At 44.0% G+C, this 22,246-nt stretch overlaps 1 protein-coding gene across 2 annotated transcripts in view; it reads right to left on the bottom strand.

Moving 5' to 3' along the window:
- LOC135899775 (uncharacterized) overlaps window positions 1-20,601 on the bottom strand; it is a 48,251-nt gene extending 27,650 nt beyond the window's left edge. For both annotated transcript variants that reach the window (XM_065429110.1, XM_065429111.1), the window contains exons 1-5: window positions 20,507-20,601; window positions 16,801-16,850; window positions 12,043-12,121; window positions 2,884-2,972; window positions 1,023-1,139 (exon numbers count right to left, since the gene is read on the bottom strand). In XM_065429110.1, coding sequence (XP_065285182.1) covers window positions 1,023-1,139; window positions 2,884-2,972; window positions 12,043-12,121; window positions 16,801-16,850; window positions 20,507-20,510 — 339 coding nt within the window. In that variant the 5' untranslated portion in view covers window positions 20,511-20,601. The remainder of the gene's footprint in view (window positions 1-1,022; window positions 1,140-2,883; window positions 2,973-12,042; window positions 12,122-16,800; window positions 16,851-20,506) is intronic.
- Between the last annotated feature and the right edge of the window lie 1,645 nt (window positions 20,602-22,246).

Here is a 22,246-nt window from a genome sequence, read left to right as displayed (position 1 = left end):
TACGGCGTTGGCTATGCGTTCGCCAACGTGCTTGCTGTAGGCAGCTAGAGGATGACTTACAGTTCGCCAAGTACCGCTATATAAGACGAGGAGTGACATAGTGTGTTCCTTTCAAGAAAATATATCTACTTATGTTTCAGTATATATGGTATCTTGCAGGTTTTGCAACACGTGTATTCTCGTATACTCATCGTTCATTAAATGGGCTATCGCCGATGCACGAACTCTGCCATCGTATCTCTAATACGTAGTACGGCACAGATTAGGTTGTTCACTGGCTGTGAATAAGTAATAAATGCTTAGTAATCAGGTATTGATACATCGCTTGGTGTATCGCTTCAAATTGTATGCAGTCAAAGTTAGCGATTAGTCCTATTTATACACCTCTGACCAGGTACATGGTACTTCGCAAAGGTAAACACAGTATATTGGTGAGTAGCATTCTTTTAACCTGATTCAAGTGGACGAGCTTGATTGACGCCTAATGATTAGCAACTTACCTTTCAACTAAAAGAAATGAGCCGAGCTGCAGTTTGACGTATTTTAGTGCCTTTAATTAGGCCATTGTCCTCCAACTATTCATTTTGGTGACTATGAACCGGGGAAGCACATGAACTTGTTGAGCGGCTGAGAGTACGCTGAAATTTTGAGTTAATTGCCATGGACGGAAATATTTATCGAGAGTCTGACATGTCCGTAGCACCTATTTCCGTAAGACACATTCTGAAGATTTTTACCCATGAATAGACAGCTCTTTGTAAACTCGAACGAGTCCTTTTGGTACATTCAAAATAACACGTCTGGTTGCTTTGTATTTGCCGGTGCAGCACGTATACGGTAGTTTGAATAAACATACTTTCAACCTGCGTTCGATAAAAAAATAGCTATAAAAGCGTTTTGTCTCGGCGACAGCCCCACCCAAACATTTCCTGCAAGAATAAAAAGAAATAAAAAAAGAAGAAGGAAAAGCTGTGCCACTATACGGCGACTTGCAGAATGTATTCTTTCCGGCCACGCCTTACCAGCGAGTATTGTTCGTCGCCGGACTTGGTGTGGAAGATGCCGATGTTGAGCGGCGTGCAGGTGATGGTCGAGAAGACGTTCCAGTAGAGGAACACCGTCAGCGCGGGCTTGATCCTCTGCGCGCGCCGCGCGAGTCGGATTAGTCGGCTCACGCATCCGAGGGACGCCGATGTTGAGTGGCAGTGTCAAGGCCATCAGTGCAGAAATTCCGGCTCGTCGGTGTAACGTGCAGCACCTGTATGTGTCTGTTTTCTCTTCTACGTCCTTGCGCTTTTTGCGCCACAAGAAGAACTGCACTATGAAGACGTTGTAACATCTTTAATTAGGTGCAGATAACTAAGCAGTGGCCGGCCAGCCGTGGTGGCTCAGTGGCTACGGCGTTTTGCTGCTGAGCACGAGGTCGAGGGTGCGGTTCCGCACCGCGGCGGCCGCATTCAGCTGGCGAATGGAATGGGAAAAAAAAGAAAAAAGAAAATGCTCGGGTAAAAAATGTTTTGCGTGCGCGCTAAGAAACCCTCAGGAGGTAACAGATTAATCTGTAACTGCGGCACCTTTCATAACACGCTGTAATGTGTTGTGAACCTCATAATTTGGTTTACTCAACTTTAAAGCGACTCACGTTGGTGTTTCGTATACATGCACTCACGGTGTCGCGTTAGGTTATTGTTGGTGTAATAACTACTCCGTAATAATAATTGTTCCTTCCACAGATGACACAACGACATTGAAGAAAAGTAAGCGCCTCAGACAGCCACGAACATGAAGCGTTGATTATCAAACGTTGACACCCCAATGAATGGTGCCAGCAATACGTCGACGATAGGCTAGTGCAAAAAGCAGCGTAATGTGGGGCAATAATAAACCATCATGCAGGTGAAAGAATTCGAATGGTAGCAGTGGAAATGAGATAAAGACGGGATCTGAAAAGAGGAAGTGTAGAAAACCGTGCCTCTTGAAAGCAGTTTATCTTGCGCCACTGCCAATATTTGCCTTAACCTAGGAAATACCAAACTGTGCGTATCGGAACTACGGCATATTGAAGGGAAACTGCAACACGTTTACATTTTTTTTATTTATGACGAGAGACAAAGAACCTCAATCTTTTTTTACCAACGGCAACAACTCAGCATACGCATGTCGCTGGCGCATTACGGGCTTTGTAATTTATAATTTACTATTAAATCGAGCGAACGGCAGAGATCGCCGAGAGAATAAAAACGAGAGGTCGTAAAAAAGCTAAACGACGAACTGAAGTGAAACTGCGAGAATACAGGATTAACTGAGCAGCATCTATGTCAAAAAATATGAAATTTGTGGGCCTGTTAAGAGAAGCACAAAAAAGTAACGAAAGCACAGCACATGCCTCTAAATTTTCGAAGGGGTAAAATTAAAATTAGCTACACCTGTTACCAAAAGAATAAAAATCTTGGCATGACATGTTTTGCAAATATAGTTCAAACCCGCCGCGAGTAGATATGGGAATTGAGAATTGCTTTTCATAATTTGTAGTTGTTTATTTTTCCTGTTAATTAGAGCACGGTTATTCAGTGTGGGCGGCTGTATAAGCAAGAATACGTCACATAATCAGCGTGTGTCGCGGAATAGGTTCCAGAGGGTGCGACGCGAGAGTCTGACAGCTTCGTCGATACTTCGTCACTGCTTCTGTAGAGCTGCATACGTGTGCTTCTTATATTGCTTCAAACGGAGAAATATTCGTGTCACGTGGCAAGCGTCAGTATTCCTGGCAAGTGCGCTGTCGCGTATTCAATCTCTGTAAAACTGTATGCAATCTCAGTACACACTGTAAGACTGCGCCAGGGCATTTCCGAAGAGGGTGCCGATGAGGCGATCGCCACTCACACCGACGGCGCCGAAGAGCAGTATCATGGCCGAGAAGCAGTTGAAGGATGCCTCCATACCCTTGAACGTGTACGCGTACAGCAGGCCCACTGGGCGAGAAGAGAAAGAGAGTCTCTCGTGAAAGGATAACTGAAAGTGGCATTACAGTGGCTAAGTGGGCTAAATAATTTGCTACGGCACCGGCGCTATACACGAAATGCGTTTTGTCTACAAGAGGGGCCTCGCGTGTTTCAGCACACAGTCCATCAATCTTAACAATAAGAAGAAAACAGCCTGCCTTCATTATACTTCTCTGTAGCTTACTTTCAATATTTTCCTGATGTCTTTGTTTTCTTTCCTTGTGGGTTCTAGTCATCTTCGAACGTGCAGGTATCAACGTTCACTGGTGTGTATTGTTATGCACAGTGAGAGGTAAGCAGGGAGCCCAGCGATGTGTGAGGCACTGCTTTGCAAAACGCAACTGTTTGTCTTCGCCAGTTTGCGAGCACCTAGCTGACATACAACGGGAGCAAGTTGACCATGGCGATAGCGGCAAACAAGGTTTATGTTTAAATCGCGCGACTTGCAATCGGTCCTCGTTAGTATGCGGTCGCGCGCTATAAATTTAAAATGCGGTCATCATGTATATGATACCGGCGGGGCCATCTGGTCATAACCTGCAACACTCGCGATGTTGCAGCAATCTGATAACATGGGTGCATGTTGCGCAAGGGATGAAAGTGAACATCGATACCTAAGCGAAAGCAAATGCAACACTGACGGTGCAGCAGCAGCGATAAATCCAAAATATATAAAACAATGTAGACGTAACAGTATTTAGGACACATTAAAGTGTTATTGAGATTTGTGTTTTTCCAGTGAGCTTGGAAGTAGAAACAAGTTTAGTTTAATACACCTCAGTAAATCCTCTGGTTGCAGTGGCTGCAGCTGGAAAGATAGTAACCTCTCAGGGAAAACAAGACCTGATGTGGAGTGTTACTACATGCAAAGCTCGAAGTGAATTTGCAGAGTGGGATTAGATCTGCACTGAGCATTTTTGTACGCCGATGGAGGGACGGTGGTGTTGTACCCGCTGTACTGCATGTGGTGCATGGCTCGTTCCAAAAGGGCGCTGCTATCAGGCAAACATGGACTAAGGAATTACCATGGATGAAAACAAATGGGCGCCTTATGTGTGGTTCAAAAGCGTGGACGCAGAAGAGAACAAGAGGCCAAGAAAGCTGGCAACCAAATACAGGGTAATTGAATATGTAAATCCGCGACCAGGAGTCATGAAAAAGGAAGTGAGGGAAAGGGAGACAGTAAATAGGATGTAAATGACGGAAACAAGAAGGGTCACGAAGATTTACAGGAATGGGAAGAAAGCAATCAGAAGGGAAAGTCTGTATGATAACAAAAAGGAAGTGCCTTGATATTTGAGGCTACATTTGATTGCCTAAGAACAAACGCATACCGGAGAAAATATTCGAAACAGGATGAGGTTTGTGCCTGCTGCAGCAAAAATCTGGAGACAACTCAGCCCATCCTAATGAAATGCGAAGGTGTTCACCCAGCGAGACCCATAAGTAGCGTACACCTTCCGGAAGCATTGGGATTTAAAGTGAATGAATGCATCACCTAGTCAGCACTCGCAATAAGCAAGAAACGTTTAGAGTATTGGTGGAAAAACTGCAGGAAATAGATTAATAGGACCTGATGCGTTACGGACAAAGGTAACGGTACAAGGTAGATATAGATGTTCTAAGGAAGAGAAAAACGTTAAGAAGATGTAGGGAACTTAACATTATGTGTAGCGTACCTGATTAGCTTAAGACTAGCTGTATTCTTGTGACCAGCCATGTTTCAAAGGGGATACCAATAAATCATCAACGGTGTCTTCCTGAAGAACACGGGTTCAAAAGCAGCTGGGAGCGCTAACTTGCCAGTGTACAGTTGAGATCAGCAAGACGATTGTAATAGGGCGGGGGAAAATGCAGGGAAGGCGGGAACAGGACAGATATAAGTAAATTGATAACATATAGTAGAAATAGGCCGAATGTTATTGTTTACAGTAGATGTAGTGACGCGTAATTAACTGACACAAGGTAGAGGACTATTTGTCACCACCAAGATTCAAAGATGGTATACAGTTAGGGATCACCATCATCATTCTCATCCTCACCATCCTCGACAAACTATCGCTCTACTCCAGCGAGAAGAAGGCACACCGAGTCGCTCGCCGGGCACGTTTATGTTATACGTTTTCGATAAATCGCTTCTCTTTCTAGAATATTGTAAACGTTACATTTACGTAGCAATGGTAGTTTGGACATGTTCGATTTATACAGTTCGTCAGATTTGCACGCTCTATCAGTTGCTATTTGCCGCACTGCGATGTTTACTTTTATTGCGAAGTTAGCATTGCAAAACTTGATGCATTAATTCTAGTGAAAGGTTTTTATTTTTATAGTTTTCGTAGAAGACAACCCGCCGTGGTGGTGCGTAGTGGCATTGGCGTGGCGATGCTCTGCTAAGCCCGAGGTCGCGGGATCGAATCCCGGCCGCGGCAGATGTATTTTGATGCGGGTGAAATGCGAAAACGCTCGTGTACCATACATTGGGTGCACGTTAAAGAATTTCACGTGGCCGAGAATGAATCCGCAGTCCCTATATTGTGGTCATAGCACGTAAAACCCCAAAACGTACTTTCGTTGTTTTGTAACACGATACTGGTGAAATAAATAAATATATACAGCTGCTACAAACAATAACTTGGACTCTTCAAAACGCAACATAGTTCATTGAAGACAACTGAGCGGTTGCTTCGGGTATGTATAACTGCTTAAGTAGGTTTGTGAAGGAGCAGGAAGAGTGACAAAGGGCGCCAAATGGGGATCGATGCCGATGTTGTGGTCACGGAGTATGCATGCTCTTTCATCTTGCGAACAGTTGTGCCTATAACTACCATGCTGCTGTTTGCCTGGTCGCTGAGCCCACCTGCCTATCATTAACATAGTAATCGGTATGCGCGCCGCTTTGTTTATTTTTATTAAGCTGCGCGTTTTTCTCCCCGAAGCTTAAGCTGGTCATCTACGCATCAGATACTTGAGTGAGCGGAGGATTACTGTCAGACGTAGTAGTTCATTGCCGTAACACGAGAGAGCTGATGGCGACAGCTTTGGGGCTACGTCCAACTGAAGTGCGCAGGCAACGGTAGACAATTTAACTCATCCGCTAGACTGCAAGGGTTCACAAGCTAACGCACCGTTGTAAAGCCTTTCCTCTCTTTTCTAACCGAGTAGCGAGACGTACCACGTGAGCACTTTTCCTGCATTCTGGCTAATCAGCGCCTCGCAAGATCTCGCTACAAGCGCTGTTCTCGTCTGCTTCTCGGTATCATGGCGAATAGGTTAAAGACAACGCATACCTTCCATGCTGAAGCTCCATTATGTCTGCTGCGTGGCATAGGCCTGAGAACATTATAGCACACTGTCATTCGCGATATGCTAGCCTTAATTCGTGGATGAATTCTGGGGTTTTACGTACCAAAACCACTATCTGATTATGAGGCGTGCCTTAGCGGATTAGTCCGGATTAATTTTTACCACCAGACATCTCTACCGTGCCCCCAATGCCCGATACACAGGCGTCTTTGCATTTCGCGTCCCCTATCGAAATGCAGTCGCCGCAGCCGGGATTTGGTGCCGCGACCTCGTGCTTAGTAGCGCGACACCATAACCGCTAAGTCAACCGCGGTGGCTAGCGTTATTTTCAGCCTCAGGTGACCAAGTGCGCCCGCGGAGGTCATGGAGCCCATTGAAGTTGCAGCTTGGCAAATTGTTCGCGGGTGCAGCACCTGCACTACATGCGGCTTCGCCAACACATTACGGTATAATCCGTACAGCAGCACGGCTGCATGCGTTGAAGCGGTGGCCGAGAATTATATTGCCGAGAACGCTCGGGCAATACAATTGTATATTGTCACGTGGTAGTGACGGCGAAGAAAGAAGCAGTACGGTGGAATACAAAACTAGCTTTTATTGGGCGAACCTGTGCCCACCAAACAGGCTACACTTAGAGCACAACGAAAGCGGCGAACACAGTCGGCGATCGTCGAAAATCTGATCAGCGGGTCAAGCGCGTCGGCTTTTATAGAGCAGTCGTCGAATGTTCCAGTCTAATCGTTCGGACCCGCGTGCCTTCCACAAAGCTCTACACCATTCGCGTTACGCGATGAAATCAGATAACACAAGGCTCGGCGACAACAGACAGCCGGTTAGAAGCATCGATAACTTTCCAGAAAGTTCGGATACATTCGGGCGCGTCCCTCGCTGTGCGATTACAGTTGTTAAGCGGCGAAACGTGGTCGCCCGATAAAGATAAGTACACGTGTCAATATAATGGACAGTGCTCATAGAGCTCCGTGGTGGAAGAAGAGACTGGACTAGCGCCATCAGGCATAGGCTCGACGATGGTGGCCGCGACATCAGCGCAGTCTTCTGTTTAATAAACGGCCATTCTTTGTGGGCCTTCTGTTCCTACAGAATGATTAAAGGCTGTTGTACTAGCGTACGAAAATGCCCGATGCCTTTCGGTAATAATCGACACGCGCCTGCTCAAGCAGCTGCGGCATTTCGCCAGACGAAAACGGCCATCGCTCGTCTAGGTATACATTTCGGAGCGGTGAGGTCAAAACTAATAATACGGAGTTTTATCGTTACTCCGCTTTCGTATGAGACAGCCGTACGGTCGTACAGTAACCTTCTGCACTGCAGCTACTTCATTTTGTCGGCCGGAGCGGATTACCGTATGGCCGGGTGATTTTTCATATGACACCGTCGCCGGGCTAAAAAAGTGTAGTGGTCGGAGAGGAAACACCAGAAACAGTTAACGATCACTTGATGGCATACGTCTCCTGTCCCCTCGCCATGACGCATATACAAGCAAGATCTGCATCTAAAGGAACACTCAGCTCTGCCGTTTTACCCTGTCATCGGTGCGAATATACACGCTAATTCACAGCTCTCTTTCAGCGGACGGAAAGTAGAGCATGCAGTGAGACGCTTTTCCGCAGCGTGACAGAGCGTGGCTAGAACTTTTAATATGACGACTAGGTCAGCGCATGGATCGGCGATAGCAGAAAAACAACAAAAAATACCGTGTGCTCCGATTAACAGAATGGTGTCGACTCCATTCTAACGGCACTATGGCAGTATTCATACGTGGGCCTCGGAGAGACTATTAAGCAAGTTGTTGCGTCGTATTTATTTTTCTCTTTATCATTGAAAGGGTCACTAAGAAGAAACATTAAGCCAATTCACAGTGATAAAGTATTCCTTACAAACTCGTTTCATGTTAATGTCGCGGCTGATTACTAGAGTCTGGAAGAGAGAAAAGCAAATGAAAGAAGCATTTTAATATTCTATTTTAAATTTCGCGCCCTAACTGCAATGCCAATACGTCAGTATGACGTCATATATGTTGATGCATTTTCTCATATTTGGACTGTTGTAGCGCAGTAAAACTTTCTCGATACTTGCTAACCTCAGTCCCACATTTACCGATAAAGAGTAAACTATGCCCGAGCCGACGCCGTCAAAATCTGTGACGTCACTGTGAGTTGGTATGAAACTTCAGGCCAGCATCGGCAGTCTTGTTTCGTTCTCGCGTTTTTTTTTTCAGGCTTACCAAGCTTCCTAACAAGGTAAGAGTGGTCTTTGTAGAAGCGTAGCGGCGTAACTTAATTACCTATCTTTCTCTTTAAGCGGCCGTTCATGCATTTTTGTCTTTGTACACGCACACACGCCCACCCCAGCGTACACACGAAACACTTTCGGTGAGCAGCAGTTCAAGGCAGGCCGATTCACTGGGATGTCGTGCAAAATCGATGAGAGTGGGACAACTGGGCGACCCCAACGGCTTCGTCAAAGTTGCAGGATCTCAGGACACGCTGGCGCTGAGTGGTTTATCGACACGGTGCGCGGGGTCGTGAATGGCGCGCTTACTTATTTACACGGGGGACCAGTCGCAACAACCATCGTAAAAACTGTCCTCCAGCACCTTTGAACACGCCGGCACTGCCGGCCGTGTGATAGGAGATGTACAGTGCTCACGGAATGAAACGCGTCAATTTAGGGCTAAGTAATGCGCATACTTTCGTTTCAACTGGCTGGAGTTCGTATCACATCGACGTAATTCTGGCGCGTACACTTACATCGGGGTCCTCGTCACCTTTGGTGATCAAATTATTAGCGACATGACATGGTGCTCCCGCGTACTTTGCACATATGTAGGGTTCTGCTAAATGTTCCGTGTCCCATTTCATTCCGTGAGCACTGTACTTCTTTTTTTTCGTATTTTGACACAGAGCGCTAGAAGATCGCCCAAAAGAAAGGCTGGTGGACGTTGTCGTTTTCTATACCGTGCTAAATCCTCTAGGCTCACAGGTTTAGTACAGATTATTTGTTATTAGAAAAGTACGCATGTGATTTTGCAATCAATCAATCAATCAATCAATCAATCAATCAATCAATCAATCAATCAATCAATCAATCAATCAATCAATCAATCAATCAATCAATCAATCAATCTCTTATTCACAAGCTGCCACATTTTAGGGGACACAATACTGCGACGTTGCTTTACTATTATGGCCAGCAGTTAATTTGTTTCCTAAGGGTAGATCACCAGGTACGCTCTGGAGCATACACTGGGACCATGGTCGGACGGTTCCCACAAACGGCGCTAGTTCTCGATGACAATGTGGGCGTAATTTCACTGGTATTAAAGCGGCGAACTCACAAGCGGCTCATTTATCCTTTTTGTCGACTTAACGACCCCGGTTCAGCACAGTTGCTAGCCTGTACTGTACATCACGTGCCTGCCTCAACGCGGGAATTTCGAATAATAAAGCTCAAAGCGAGTCGCGCCATGGTTCGAACGGCCAAGTTTCATTAAATTGCCCCCTAATTCATCAGTGCAAGCGGGCTCGATCCGCGAAAACCAGAGGGGACGGTGCCGTTGCCCAAGAGTGATTGGAGTGGCTTTTGCGAGTATACAGTTCCCTGTCATTGCATTAACGAGACGCTTTGACGTTTCCATCGCTTAGTGGAGACTTTCGCCAGGCCCACAAAAGCCTCGAGTACGCGTCTGCAGGGCATTCTGCTCGTTTTAATCACCTTATCCACGCTTTTTCAAAACAACACGGCTTTCACCGTGTATCTGGCCGGTCATATAAAGGCCCCTCTATATGCTCGGCGTAAGCGGCTCACTTATCGGTGCTCCCTTTAATTGTCCGGATACCTGCTGTTATAAATCTGACAGCCGTTCAGATTCAGTCGTTTGCGTTTCTACGTAACAAAAAATGTGACACCTCTAGTTTTCCTTTTGACTTCAAGACGGTCCGATATATCAGTGATAACCAGGTTACGCCGAATACGAACGAGATTGCTGCAAATATCGACAGATAGCTTCTTGAGCGAACTCAACTCAGCCATACGAAAAAATAAATAAAAAATAAAGTGAACCTCGAGTGTACTGACCTGTGTATTAATTAGCTAGGCCCCTTATCACTCCTAGTGCCCTTAAATGGCACTTCAGCTGCTCTTTCCAGTTGTCGACCTCGGTGAACCGGCTTCCCGAGTGATTACGGCATGGAGTAAGATTGACAGGGTCTTCTACTCTGCTTAAGATGAGCCGGCGCTGACGCTGCAGCGAAATACTACTTCGATGCGCAACGTACTTAGGTGGTGAGAAACCTTGACGCTGATGACCGGTGGCAGCTGTACGGGGAAGCAGAGCGCAGTGCGTCTCCCTGTCCTGGCATTTCCTGCTTCCCGCCTGATTTATTCGAAGACGGCTCACTGATTTGCTGTTTTAAACGTCCTGACAGACAATAACAACATAGAAACAGTCTGTAAGGAAATGGACTGCAGCACACGTACATTATTGAGAAAGAGTCTCAAAGTTGTAAACACTCTGAGAGAGGACGGCGGGCTACCTCTCTGGGTGACGCGATGTCAAGGACGAAAGATTTCGAAAAACAATCGAAGCAAATGTACCTGACACGGAAAATTTTGAGTAACTCGACAAGAAAGCCTTCAAAAGAATTCGTCTTTGTTGTGTAGGGGATTATCATTGAAAGTAACGGACTGAGCAGAAATTTTGTCATTGTAGGCGTCTTACTATACCGTGCGTCGCAGGTAATGTTAGCCAAGCTGTATAACGGAACAGAAAGTTAAAGAAAATATGGTGAAACATACAATAATAAAATCTATGGTGTCCATTCGTCAAAGGTGTGACAACCGACCATAGTAGGTCTTAAGAGGAAGCTTTAGTTTGGAGGATCCTATCTAAATACATGGGAAAGAGGAAATCATTTTCCTTGGCCGCCACTCCACCTTGTTTGATGAGATTCGTTGCGTGTAAAAGAAAGATAGTCAAAATCTGGTCACTGTTTGAAGCGGAATATTTATTTCGGCCATTGATTTCTTTTATAATAATGGACAAAAATCGCAAATTTTCAGAAAACGAAACTATCAAGTTTACAACTCTGTAACTCAGCAATAAAGAACGATATCGCAATTCTGTCAATTGCATCTAATAGCACATCTAAACCGGACAAAGTTGGTGTATTATACATGGCTCTTAAATAAGTCACTAACATGTGAGCAGCACTTTTGCAAGACCTTCGCAAACACTGTAACAAATTCACGTAAGACTTACATTAATAAATAAAATTTGTCCGCTTTATATGTTTTGATGGATGCAATTGATAGAACGGTGATATTTGTTTTTAATGCGGAGGGACAAATTTGTAATCATCGGGCTTGCCTATATTTAAATACACAATTATATAAAAATTCCTACAAACACACTGCGGCCATAAATCAATATGCTGCTTCCAAAAGTCACTAGCATTGACCTTTTCCTCTCATATGCCACAAATTTCACTAAAATCGGCCCAGGCGTTATCTCAGAAAAGCATTTCTACGTTTTACATAAATAGGCGGTGTCGGAGTTGGGGCCGAGCTAAAGCTTTTTCTTAAGATGGTATCTGGCACCATGTTCTTTAATTTGGTTGGACAGCTTGGCCAACGTTGGCTGGGACACCCTATGTGCACTTTGCATCGTGGAGCGTCGTTTGAAAACACGGAGCAATGTTTTTATAAAAATGCTCACCTCTCGGGAACGGTTGGTCCTCGACGGTCGGTACGGCGCTGACGATGATGGCCTCCATGATGCCCAGAGTGTTGACCAGCTGCGCCAAGCGCAAGCGCAGAGAGAACGACGTGATCACGTGGTTGGCAGATCAGTCCTCAGTGCACGGAATGTGTTCCGAGAACATGGAGTGTCGCTGGAGTCAACGTTTCGACAAGTGGGCTTGCCATCACCAGGGCCTGACAAGTCCCCTTGTCCAAACGCTGGCGACATTCCGTGTTCAAACAGTGCTCGCAAGTTATAATTTACACACACACACACACACACACACACACACACACACACACACACACACACACACACACGCACGCACGCACGCACGCACGCACGCACGCACGCACGCACGCACGCACGCACGCACACACACACACACACACACACACACACACACACACACACACACACACACATGCATGGCGTAAACGAGAAAATTGCAAGGTTCGGTTGTCCTAGCATCAGTTAATATTCATTTTGGCCCTTTTTTCAGGAATAGCTATTAGGGCTTAGTCATACGAACCCTAGTCATTTTTTCGGCATTGTTTCTCGGAGATGTGTATAACAGCATAATTTTACGAGTAAATTTTCAGTCTATCTGTAGTGCCCTAACTCCTAATTATTTGGACCATCACGTAGCCGTATGGATTTGTGCTATTGCAAGAATAATTTTCTAGATCTTTCTTATTGTTTATACTGGATGCAACTACAATGCAGAAGAATACGACCTTTGTTTATGCAGCATCGCTTTAGCGCCTGCATCATCACCGAACCAAATAATCACACCTCCCATAAAAAAGAAGAAAAGAAAAGAAAACGGTGGATTTGACGAGGGAGGTTATCCGCTGAATAACACCGGTGAGAGCTTATCTGAAAAGACATGTTCGCAAAAAAAAAAATAGAGAGTGCACGTTTTCTGGCGTAAATAAAAACCATAAGAAGTAAGTCGAAATTCACGAATATAAGAAACTGAAACCGGCAACGCTAAGCCGTACTTATAAATCTATCCAATCATAAGCAACAATGCGGAAATATACGGGAATATAACTGCTCCAGCACTGGTGTCGATTCTGTTAATTGCAGATATAGCTTCGTTGTCTCTGAACTCGTCCACTTGGATATTCACGGATAGACTACACGAGCATTCGTATGATGCAAACCAATTTACAGCCTTAAAGGTGCTTTCTGTCTTTAATCCGTGCCCTTACATTTTTGTCGGTGCTAGGGCGTGAGTTGTATACCGTTTTGAAACTTTAAGCACCCTTAAAGCTGTAAATTGGTTTACCATCTGTGTTAGTGCCTGTTTTGCGCTGCCGTAGGTTCGTACCAATTAAACCGACAGCAGACTGCTCGTAAGTCCGGTGCTTCGATCCCAACTAAGGTCTCCTATTTTTCATTCCCCTAATCGCTCATTAAATTCGCCGATTTGTCGAATATTGTGATTTACGTCAGTGTTTTTTTTTTTTGGAGGGGGGGGGGGGCGTTGCACCACTTTTTAAACTGAGAGCATTTGTTAAGCGATGGTGAATATAAAGGTACGCCGCGGTATGGTGGAGGGGTAAACGTGAACGAAAGGTCCCAAATTCTTTCGTTTGTTGTGCAATAAATAAATAAATAAATAAATAAATAAATAAATAAATAAATAAATAAATAAATAAATAAATAAATCGCCGCTGTATCGCGGGCGTCACCACAATTGTTTCTAGCGTTAGTGCTAGAGTTCGGGGTTTTAGATTTCGAAAGCAAAGAGTATTTGTTGGTTTAGAGAAAAAAAAAGTCGTTTTGCTATATTTCTCTATTAAGAACTGCTATTTGAAGCGCCGCCTCTGCGGAGCGCGAGCACCAACTGTGAGAGAATGTCTTCGGAGAATCCGTCGAAAATTAACTTACAAAGATGGTAGGCATTTGAACATATGTATATATATATATATATATATATATATATATATATAATGTAGCGTCTATAATCCATTTCGGCTGTTGGCAACTACGGCTGCAACTTGCGTGCTTGGCGAGATGGTTGCAATATAAGGGCAGCAGTTTAAGCCGGCAGGCACAAATCTCATGCTGTGAAAGTCCTTTCTGTCGTGCGGCAGCCTTAATGGCGTTGCGAAAGTGACCTTGGCTAAAATACGACAGGAATTTGTGTCGTGACAGCGGAGAAACGGCTGTTGTCGCAATCTTTTCTCGGCGCTTACTAGCTTTTCTTAAATCGAACGCTTCTTGGTTATCGTTAACTTCTTTTATATTATTTTACGACTGAGTTTCGTAAGGAAGCGAAAAATGCAACGTAAATGGAACAACGTAAAATAAAGACATGTGGAGAGCTAAACGAAAATACGCGCACCATTTATTAAAAGAAAAAGAAACATCTATTCCAGTTGCACAACACGAGCTGTTTCATATTCAAAGCAGTATGGAAGTATTCCGTGGACCAGCTTGCTTTTCTCCCTCTCTCTCTCTCTCTCTCACACACACACACACACACACACACACACACACACACACACACACACACACACACACACACACACACACACACACACACACACTCACTCTCTCTCTCACTCTCTCTCTCCCCTCCCCTCCCCCCACACACAATCATTTCTTTCCAAACCGCCCGGAGTGCCTTGATTGAAATGGTTCTTTCTTTTTTTTTGTATGGCGCGCAGAATAACGGCTGGAGCAGCTTCAGTCCGAATATGCTTTAAGTTAATCAGTGAATGCTCATCGATTGTTCCAGTGATTGCTGCTCAATATAAATGGATGAAGCCTGATGTATTTTCCCGCCATCCGAGATTCTTGCGTTCCAATGTATTTAATTTTACAGTAGACCATGCAACTAGAAAGCCACTTATGAAAATGGTATGTATTTCTTGTCGCTTAAGTTAAGCCAACAGCACTGAAGTGCAGTCAGGAGGTTGTAGTGTGTAAATATATATATATATATATATATATATATATATATATATATATATATATATATATATATATATATATATATATATATATATATATATATATATATACCGCGCTGCACATGGAGATGGAGATGAAGTCCGTTCAGAGGGCTCTATACTGTGCTAACGCTCAATCTTGCGGTACGTGACTTAGCTCGGAGCCAACTGCAATGTCCTTAGACTCAAATTCATACAAAACACAGACATGCTCTGATCAGACAGCCCTGGGTGCGATTTGAAGGACATTTGTTGTATCTGAGAAACAAATCTCACTTCTAGTAACTACAGGAAGGAACATTTTTATTTCTGACCTTATAGCTTTACGAAAATTGGCTAAAATTGGCAAGCTTGAAAAAAAGAAAAGAAAGCAACAACAACAACAACAACAACAACGACAACAACAACAACAACAACAACAACAAGAACAAAGCACAAACTCACGCAACTCTGCATGAAAAACAGGCATCGCAGTTTCGTAAACGGCATCTATTAGAACATCTCAAGCGGATAACTTTGATGTGTAATTTTAAGCTTACGTCAAAGTTTAGCGATGCTTAACGAGGGTCGTCTAGTAGTCTTACTTACAAATTCGGTATATATTTGGAAGCACTGTACCGTACCTAAACTTTGCCTGCTCTACATGTCTTTGGCAGGCGCATGTTACCTAAATTCTCATATCATTATTGATTACTTCGTTACAGTGTTCAGAACTTGGCACTTGAGCTTTCTTGTCTTGAAAATATGATGAAAATGAAGATTGATGACCTAAAGGAAAAAAAAGATCGTCCTGTAGTCACTAGATTTCAACTTTTGCTTTTATATGTAACAAATACGGTCAAATTCATTTACCTCATCTAGAGCTTGCTCTTTAGAGGGAGCTATATTTTCCTCTTAAGTTAAAGCCTTCTCCTAATTTGATAATGTCCAGAACATTGCCCCCGTTGAACAGAGGAATGTCACGTAGTCGCTGAGCAGACAGCGTACGTATGTAATTTATTTCCGAAGCATTTTCGTACCGCCGTCGCTTGGGTGTTAGCACCTACTTGACGCAACATAATGACCATAGTGACATCATCTGTCACTCAGCATGCGCTATGCACGTGGGACACTACTGTGCATTTTTTGTGTTTTAGGGCTTCAAAGCTATAGAAGGTAATTTTGTCAGCGTTTATCCATCGAAACTAGTAAGCAGACCTTTCATCACGGCGTTCAATAAGCATATACTGCGGGTGGATATACACCTGCTGAAAGGGTCCTGGTAGTTTTTCGTGTCTCACCGTACATTTATTTTGCCGAACTTCTATATGGGAACGAATTCTTTGCCTATTGCTAAAGTTCAATCAATAGCTTTTATCTTACGGACGTCTACTATAATATTCCTTAGAAAAACTTTTGGCATTAGTCATGGGTATCAGAATGCAGACAGTTTCGCGCAATGCTTTGCTTATCAATAAAAATATATCGCGTTTGGCTTTGTGATTGGGCCTGGGTTTCGTACTACACAGTTCTTGTGCGCTTTATTCGGTAGCTGAGTGGCGCGCGTTTCGGCCGCGTTTAAAAACAAGCACGATTATCACGCGGCGTAAAGTGGGCTCGTACGCCAGGTGTCTCCTTGATAGAAACACACAAGAAAACTGCTTGCACACGGCTTAAGGGGTGCGGAACTTTACTCGTGCTTCTCGAGTGCCGGGCAGAGTTCGTATTGTGTGTAAGAAAACCATGAACGTATGCGACTTGCGACTTCGTCGTAGTTGTTGATACTCACGGCGTAAATAATGGCCACAATGACGAACCCTTGTACGCTGGTTAGCGACGCTGTAAAAAAAAACATGAATAAAATAGGATGCAGGTCACTTGAGTTCATTAGAATGCACTCGATGAAGTGCAGATCCCAAAATAGAGGTCACTATTGCATGAAAAATGTAGACAACCAAAATACAGGATAGAAAACGCGATATAAATTTTTTTTTCTATGCTGTCGTAGTCTTCAGCAGTTCCTTCTCGTCCTCCTGCATTCATTCATGACTTTTTCGGGAATATTGTTATAATAACATGAGCTGATTTCTGCACAAACTCACCAAATGCCCGTTCTAAATTACGAGAATAACCTTCCGTTCAAGAAAAAAAAAACAAAGAATGAGAAGCGATGTTTTTGCTTAGACCACGTGTTTCTGGGACGTCTGTTTCAGATTAATAAAAGTAGAGGATTCGATGTGAAATGATTTTTTGCTGACTGACCTTCACAACAGTGGGCATCAGCATAATTATGGCGATAATTGTCAATACGAGTAGTAATAACAAAAGGAGAACAATTATTATTTAATTATTGACTACAGGAAGCATACTGTAATTTCAGAATTTATGTCAGCACTGGAAGGGGAACATCTTGATAGAAAATTTGTACTTATCCACCAGCTTCGAAACACACTGACTAAGAACGTTCCGCCGAATGCATTGCTGTTTGAGTTAAATTTTTTCCATGCTGCACTTTTTTTACAGTTTGGAAACACTGACGGAAAAACAAATGCTTTTCACTGCAGATTTTAAAGAACTAATTCTCGAAAACAGGTGCAAGACAAAGTTTATAAGAAAACGTTGCACTGTGACTTCAATTCCTGAAATACAACATGCCATTAACATCAGTATTTGAAAAATTAATTTACTTGGTCACTGTTGCTCAGTGGCTATGGCATGACGCTGCGGTCTACGAGGGTTCGTTTTTCGGCCACTGCCGGCCGTATTTAAATGAGGTGGAAATGAAAAAAGAAAGCTCGTATGCCGAGATCTTGGCACACGTTAAAGAATTCCAGGTGGTCAAATTTACTGCGAAGCACTGCGTTAATACCTCCTTCATAACTCGCTGTGCTGTGTGCGTACGTTAAACACTCACAATTGAAGCACATTAACCAGAATCGCAACGTCATTCTGCTCCAGATTTTGGGTACACATCAATAATTCGCGCAAGGCACATGGTTTGTAGCTGAGGGAAATGCTTTGAGCACTGGCGGCCTTCAGTTACGCAATTGCTACATGCCCCCGCTCCTTTTTCTTCGATCGTATAGACAATTATTGCGCAAATTAGTATACTAGCCGATGCCATAAAGCTTGCTCACCTAGTAGTAGTATTACGGGATACTTCGTACTAGTAGCACTAAGTAACAGTCCACAATATAGTTGTCTCTACTGTAGAGCCCAGAAGCTGCTGGTTCAACGTGACATACAAACACATTCAATTCCAAGGAGAACGCCTGTTTATGCCCCCTCTCACAAGTCGTTTGCAGCACTGTGGAAGGGGCTAGGCTCCCTAGCCAATAGGAAGGCCGACTACCCCTCGAGATGCATTCATCCACGCCTGGTCGTCTGCTCAGTTGCTGTTGAATTCGTGGCATAGGACGTGCAAGCACGAAGCTCGTAACCCGTCGCCTATCGCTGTAATGTATCATGTACGAAAGCAAAAACAAAACTCTTTATTCCCGTCGCTAATCAGGAATTTACGCCCGGAAATGTCTTTCGCTGTGCAGTGGCATTGTCTGTGTGCTCCTCTTACCTTCAGCTGTGCTACAAACCACCTGTGAGATGGAGCGTAAAATATTTTTGTTTCTGCAAGTTTCAGTTGCTAAAAGTACGTTCTCAGTACAAGAATTGAAGACCTAAAAGCTTCAAATTCTCTATTCCCAGAAACTATATTCCCAGACACCTAGGAATACATTTATATCCACGCCACTGTTGATGTAAGTGCTGTTGATGTAAGTGTAACGCTGTTGATGTAAGTGCATAGCAAATGAATAAATCTTAATTTAAGAACGACGAGAGTGGGGAAGGAGTATGTGTTAGGATGTGTCTGCCCGTTTGGTCAGGGGTTTTCATTGTTCCGGGAGATGAGTATCATTTATAAATTTTATGGAATTACGTGTAAGTATTTTCTATGCAGAGTGCGACCTGAGAAGCGGGAAAAATACACTGTCGCAAGTAAAAACGGGTGCCAACTGCACGTAGCTTTGCGGACACTGTTTCCAAAAGAGAGATGTGGCATTTCCTGTCAACGTACCGCCATATCCGACACAGCACATCGGGCACTATTTCGGTTTTAATAACGAAGAGAGACACGCGCACAACAACGCACGCAGGCCTATGCAGCGAACATCCGTACGTGAGTTAAATGTGCAAAATATACAGCGAACACTTTCAAAGTTTTTTAAAGGTTGCCTGTGGCAGATAGCTCAACTCTAGTTTATGAGCCGGTCTACTCGAAGCGTCCGACACCACTTGCAAAAAATTGAAATGCAAATTTAGCTGATTAAAAATAACTAACTAATTAACTTTAGGCTAATTATCTTATGACATTGCAATTTACAGATTTTAGAAGTGCACTTCGCTAGGCGGATACACTGGGAAGAACGAATTCTCAGGACGACACCAGTTTCGAGATGTAAATTCCCTAACTTTGCGGAGAAATGCCTTGGCGTTCCAGTTGCTTGTGTGCTTCAGTGCATGAAACGACTTTTCGTTAATCAGTTAACTGGAACGCCAATGAATTTCTCCGCAAAGTTCGGGAATTTATATATCGTAACTGGTGTCGTCCTGAAAATTGTAATTGTAAATGTAATTGAAACCTGTAATTTTTATATGTCAACGATGTGTTGAAACTGCAGTACTCTTGTTTTATTACGTTTACTTTGTAAAGGAGGCCCCATTGGAGTCTTTGACTTCAGGACCTCTTTCTCAATATTAACAACTTGTAATCTACCTAATGATCTCAATAAAAGCCGATTCCGATTCTGAAGGGGATCCGCCTTGCGAACTCCACGGCTATAATTTGTAAATTGCAATATAGACCATGATGTAATTAGTTAAAAACTTAATCAGTGAATGTTTCATTAATAACTCAATTTTGGATCTCTGTTTTTTGTGCAAGTATTGTCCGCCGCTTCGATAGGTCAGCGCATGAACTATAACTGTGATAACTGCCACAGACAACTTTTAAAGATTTTTGAAAGTCTTCGCTGAAACACCCTCTATGTAAGAAACGTTACAACTTACAACTGAGGTTTAATGAAGCTGTGTAGTTGTGTGCAAGACAGAAGGCAAATCAAAAACAAGTTCTCCCGCTCATGTTTTTCTTCCAAAACTGTGACTGCGGTAATGAATCTGATTCTTCCAATTAGAAAGGCTTCTGCATGCGACAAAATAATTGCACTATAGTATTCATTCCGCGTCACTTCTCGGACAATGGAGCGGATTACCTCACTCGTGGTTTGAGTTGACATGCATGCGCGGTTCATTCCGTTTTTGTTTCCTTCTCTCCTTCACCACGGTGGTATTGCTTCAGCAAACCTCAGCTTCAAGCCCAGCGTCTTTCTTGTCTGTCTTATTTCTTCCCAAAGAATATTTAACTGCTAAAGAACACGGTGCTTCACTATAGTACGTATCGAAAGCATTACGAAACACGAGCAGCTCTCTGTCGCTCTTACCCATGACTGAGCTTGATCCGTTCCTGCCGGTGGACAACGCCGATGGTGGAGCACGTTCTTCTTCTTCTTCGCCTCAGTGCAGTATCCTTTGGCAGTTAAACTGGCCAAACCGCATGACCGAAGCTGCTGGCTTTCAAAGCGAATGGGACTAATGAATTCCTACAGAGAGGCTGTTGCTTTCGTGCTAACAAAGACATGGAGGAACGGATAGCATGAGCGGATGCCACTGCAGTCATGATCATTAAAAAAAAGTTTAGTAGCATATTGTACTTCAAGAAGAAGATGATCGAAGAAGATTTGAGGCTGAGGTTGAGATGCATTTTGAAAACAACTCAATATAAACGATGAGGTTACTACGGTAAAAATTGAAAAAGTCTAAAAATTGTGTGAGTCTTCTGCGTTAGAAAGAAGAATCAGTGTCTAGCAGGGTATATAAAAACGACAAGAACAAAGAACGGACTTCTTTTTCTTTGTCATTTTGTTATATCCAAGTGTGCATGGCGTGATGTGTCGAAAAAAAGAAGATGAGGTTAAGCAAAGGCCAAGAGGGTACAGAATTATTGCTAAAAAAAAAAACCTAACGTAGCAACGTAACAAAAATGTAATATCTGTTGCCACCGTAATTCATTTTTGTACGATCAACATTTTGTATCTTAGGAAGGAATAACAGAAAAATCACTTCGTAGAGTGGGCCTCTATTTCCCGTAATTGCTTTGCCGTTTTTTGGATGTCGGTCGCTCACTTCATAAACTCTTCTTTTTTTTTAATAACAATAATTGGACAGGCTCGTTTATTTTTTGTTTGCCAGGTGTCTGCAATAATCTACACACATTTCACATTCTTCACTCCGGATGTGTGCCATAGAATTGTGGGACAAGGAGAAGTATATTTTATTCATTTGTATTCCGGAAAACGCAGCAATTCCCAATAGTTGTGCACGTGCAAAGATATTTCTTGCTTTACTCTGTTTAGAAGCCTATGATTGCTTAGAAATTAGAGAGATAAGGAGTGGTAAACACCGCGGCAAGATCGTCTGTAGCACAGGCGCGGCGCTAAGGTGAATTCATGCATTACCCATCGTCCCCATAGCAGGCGAGCGATCACAGCCCAAGAGTTCCCTCTGGCAATTTTTTGTGCGTAGCTCTATGGTGTTGTGCAGCGGCTTTTTCAGGAGCGCTGACTTTTAAATTGCGTTTCTCAGGACTTGGCGGGAATGAACCTATTTCTAATTCGTCCCAAAATGGAATTTAGTCTCACACACACACGCGCGCGCACGCACACGCGTACACGCACGCGCACGCACACATACACACACACACACGCGCGCGCACACGCGCACGTGCACACGCATGCACGCACGCACACGCACATACACACACACACACGCACGCACACGCACACGCACGCACACGCACGCGCACACGCACGCGCACACCCCCACACACACGCGCACACGCACACACACGCGCACACACACACGCACGCACGCACACACACACAGGCACACGAACACGCACCCGCACGAACACGCGCATGCGCACATGCAAACGCACGGACACACACACACACACACACACACGCACGCACACGCACACGCGCAGACGCACGCACGCACACGCACACCCCCACACACACGCGCACACGCACACACACGCGCACACACACACGCACGCACGCACACACACACAGGCACACGAACACGCACCCGCACGAACACGCGCATGCGCACATGCAAACGCA

This window comes from Dermacentor albipictus, chromosome 5, assembly GCF_038994185.2.
Source record: "Dermacentor albipictus isolate Rhodes 1998 colony chromosome 5, USDA_Dalb.pri_finalv2, whole genome shotgun sequence".
NCBI lineage: Eukaryota > Metazoa > Arthropoda > Arachnida > Ixodida > Ixodidae > Dermacentor > Dermacentor albipictus.
The sequence above is the reverse complement of the archived record's forward strand: the minus strand, read 5'-3'. Positions and strand labels throughout refer to the sequence as shown.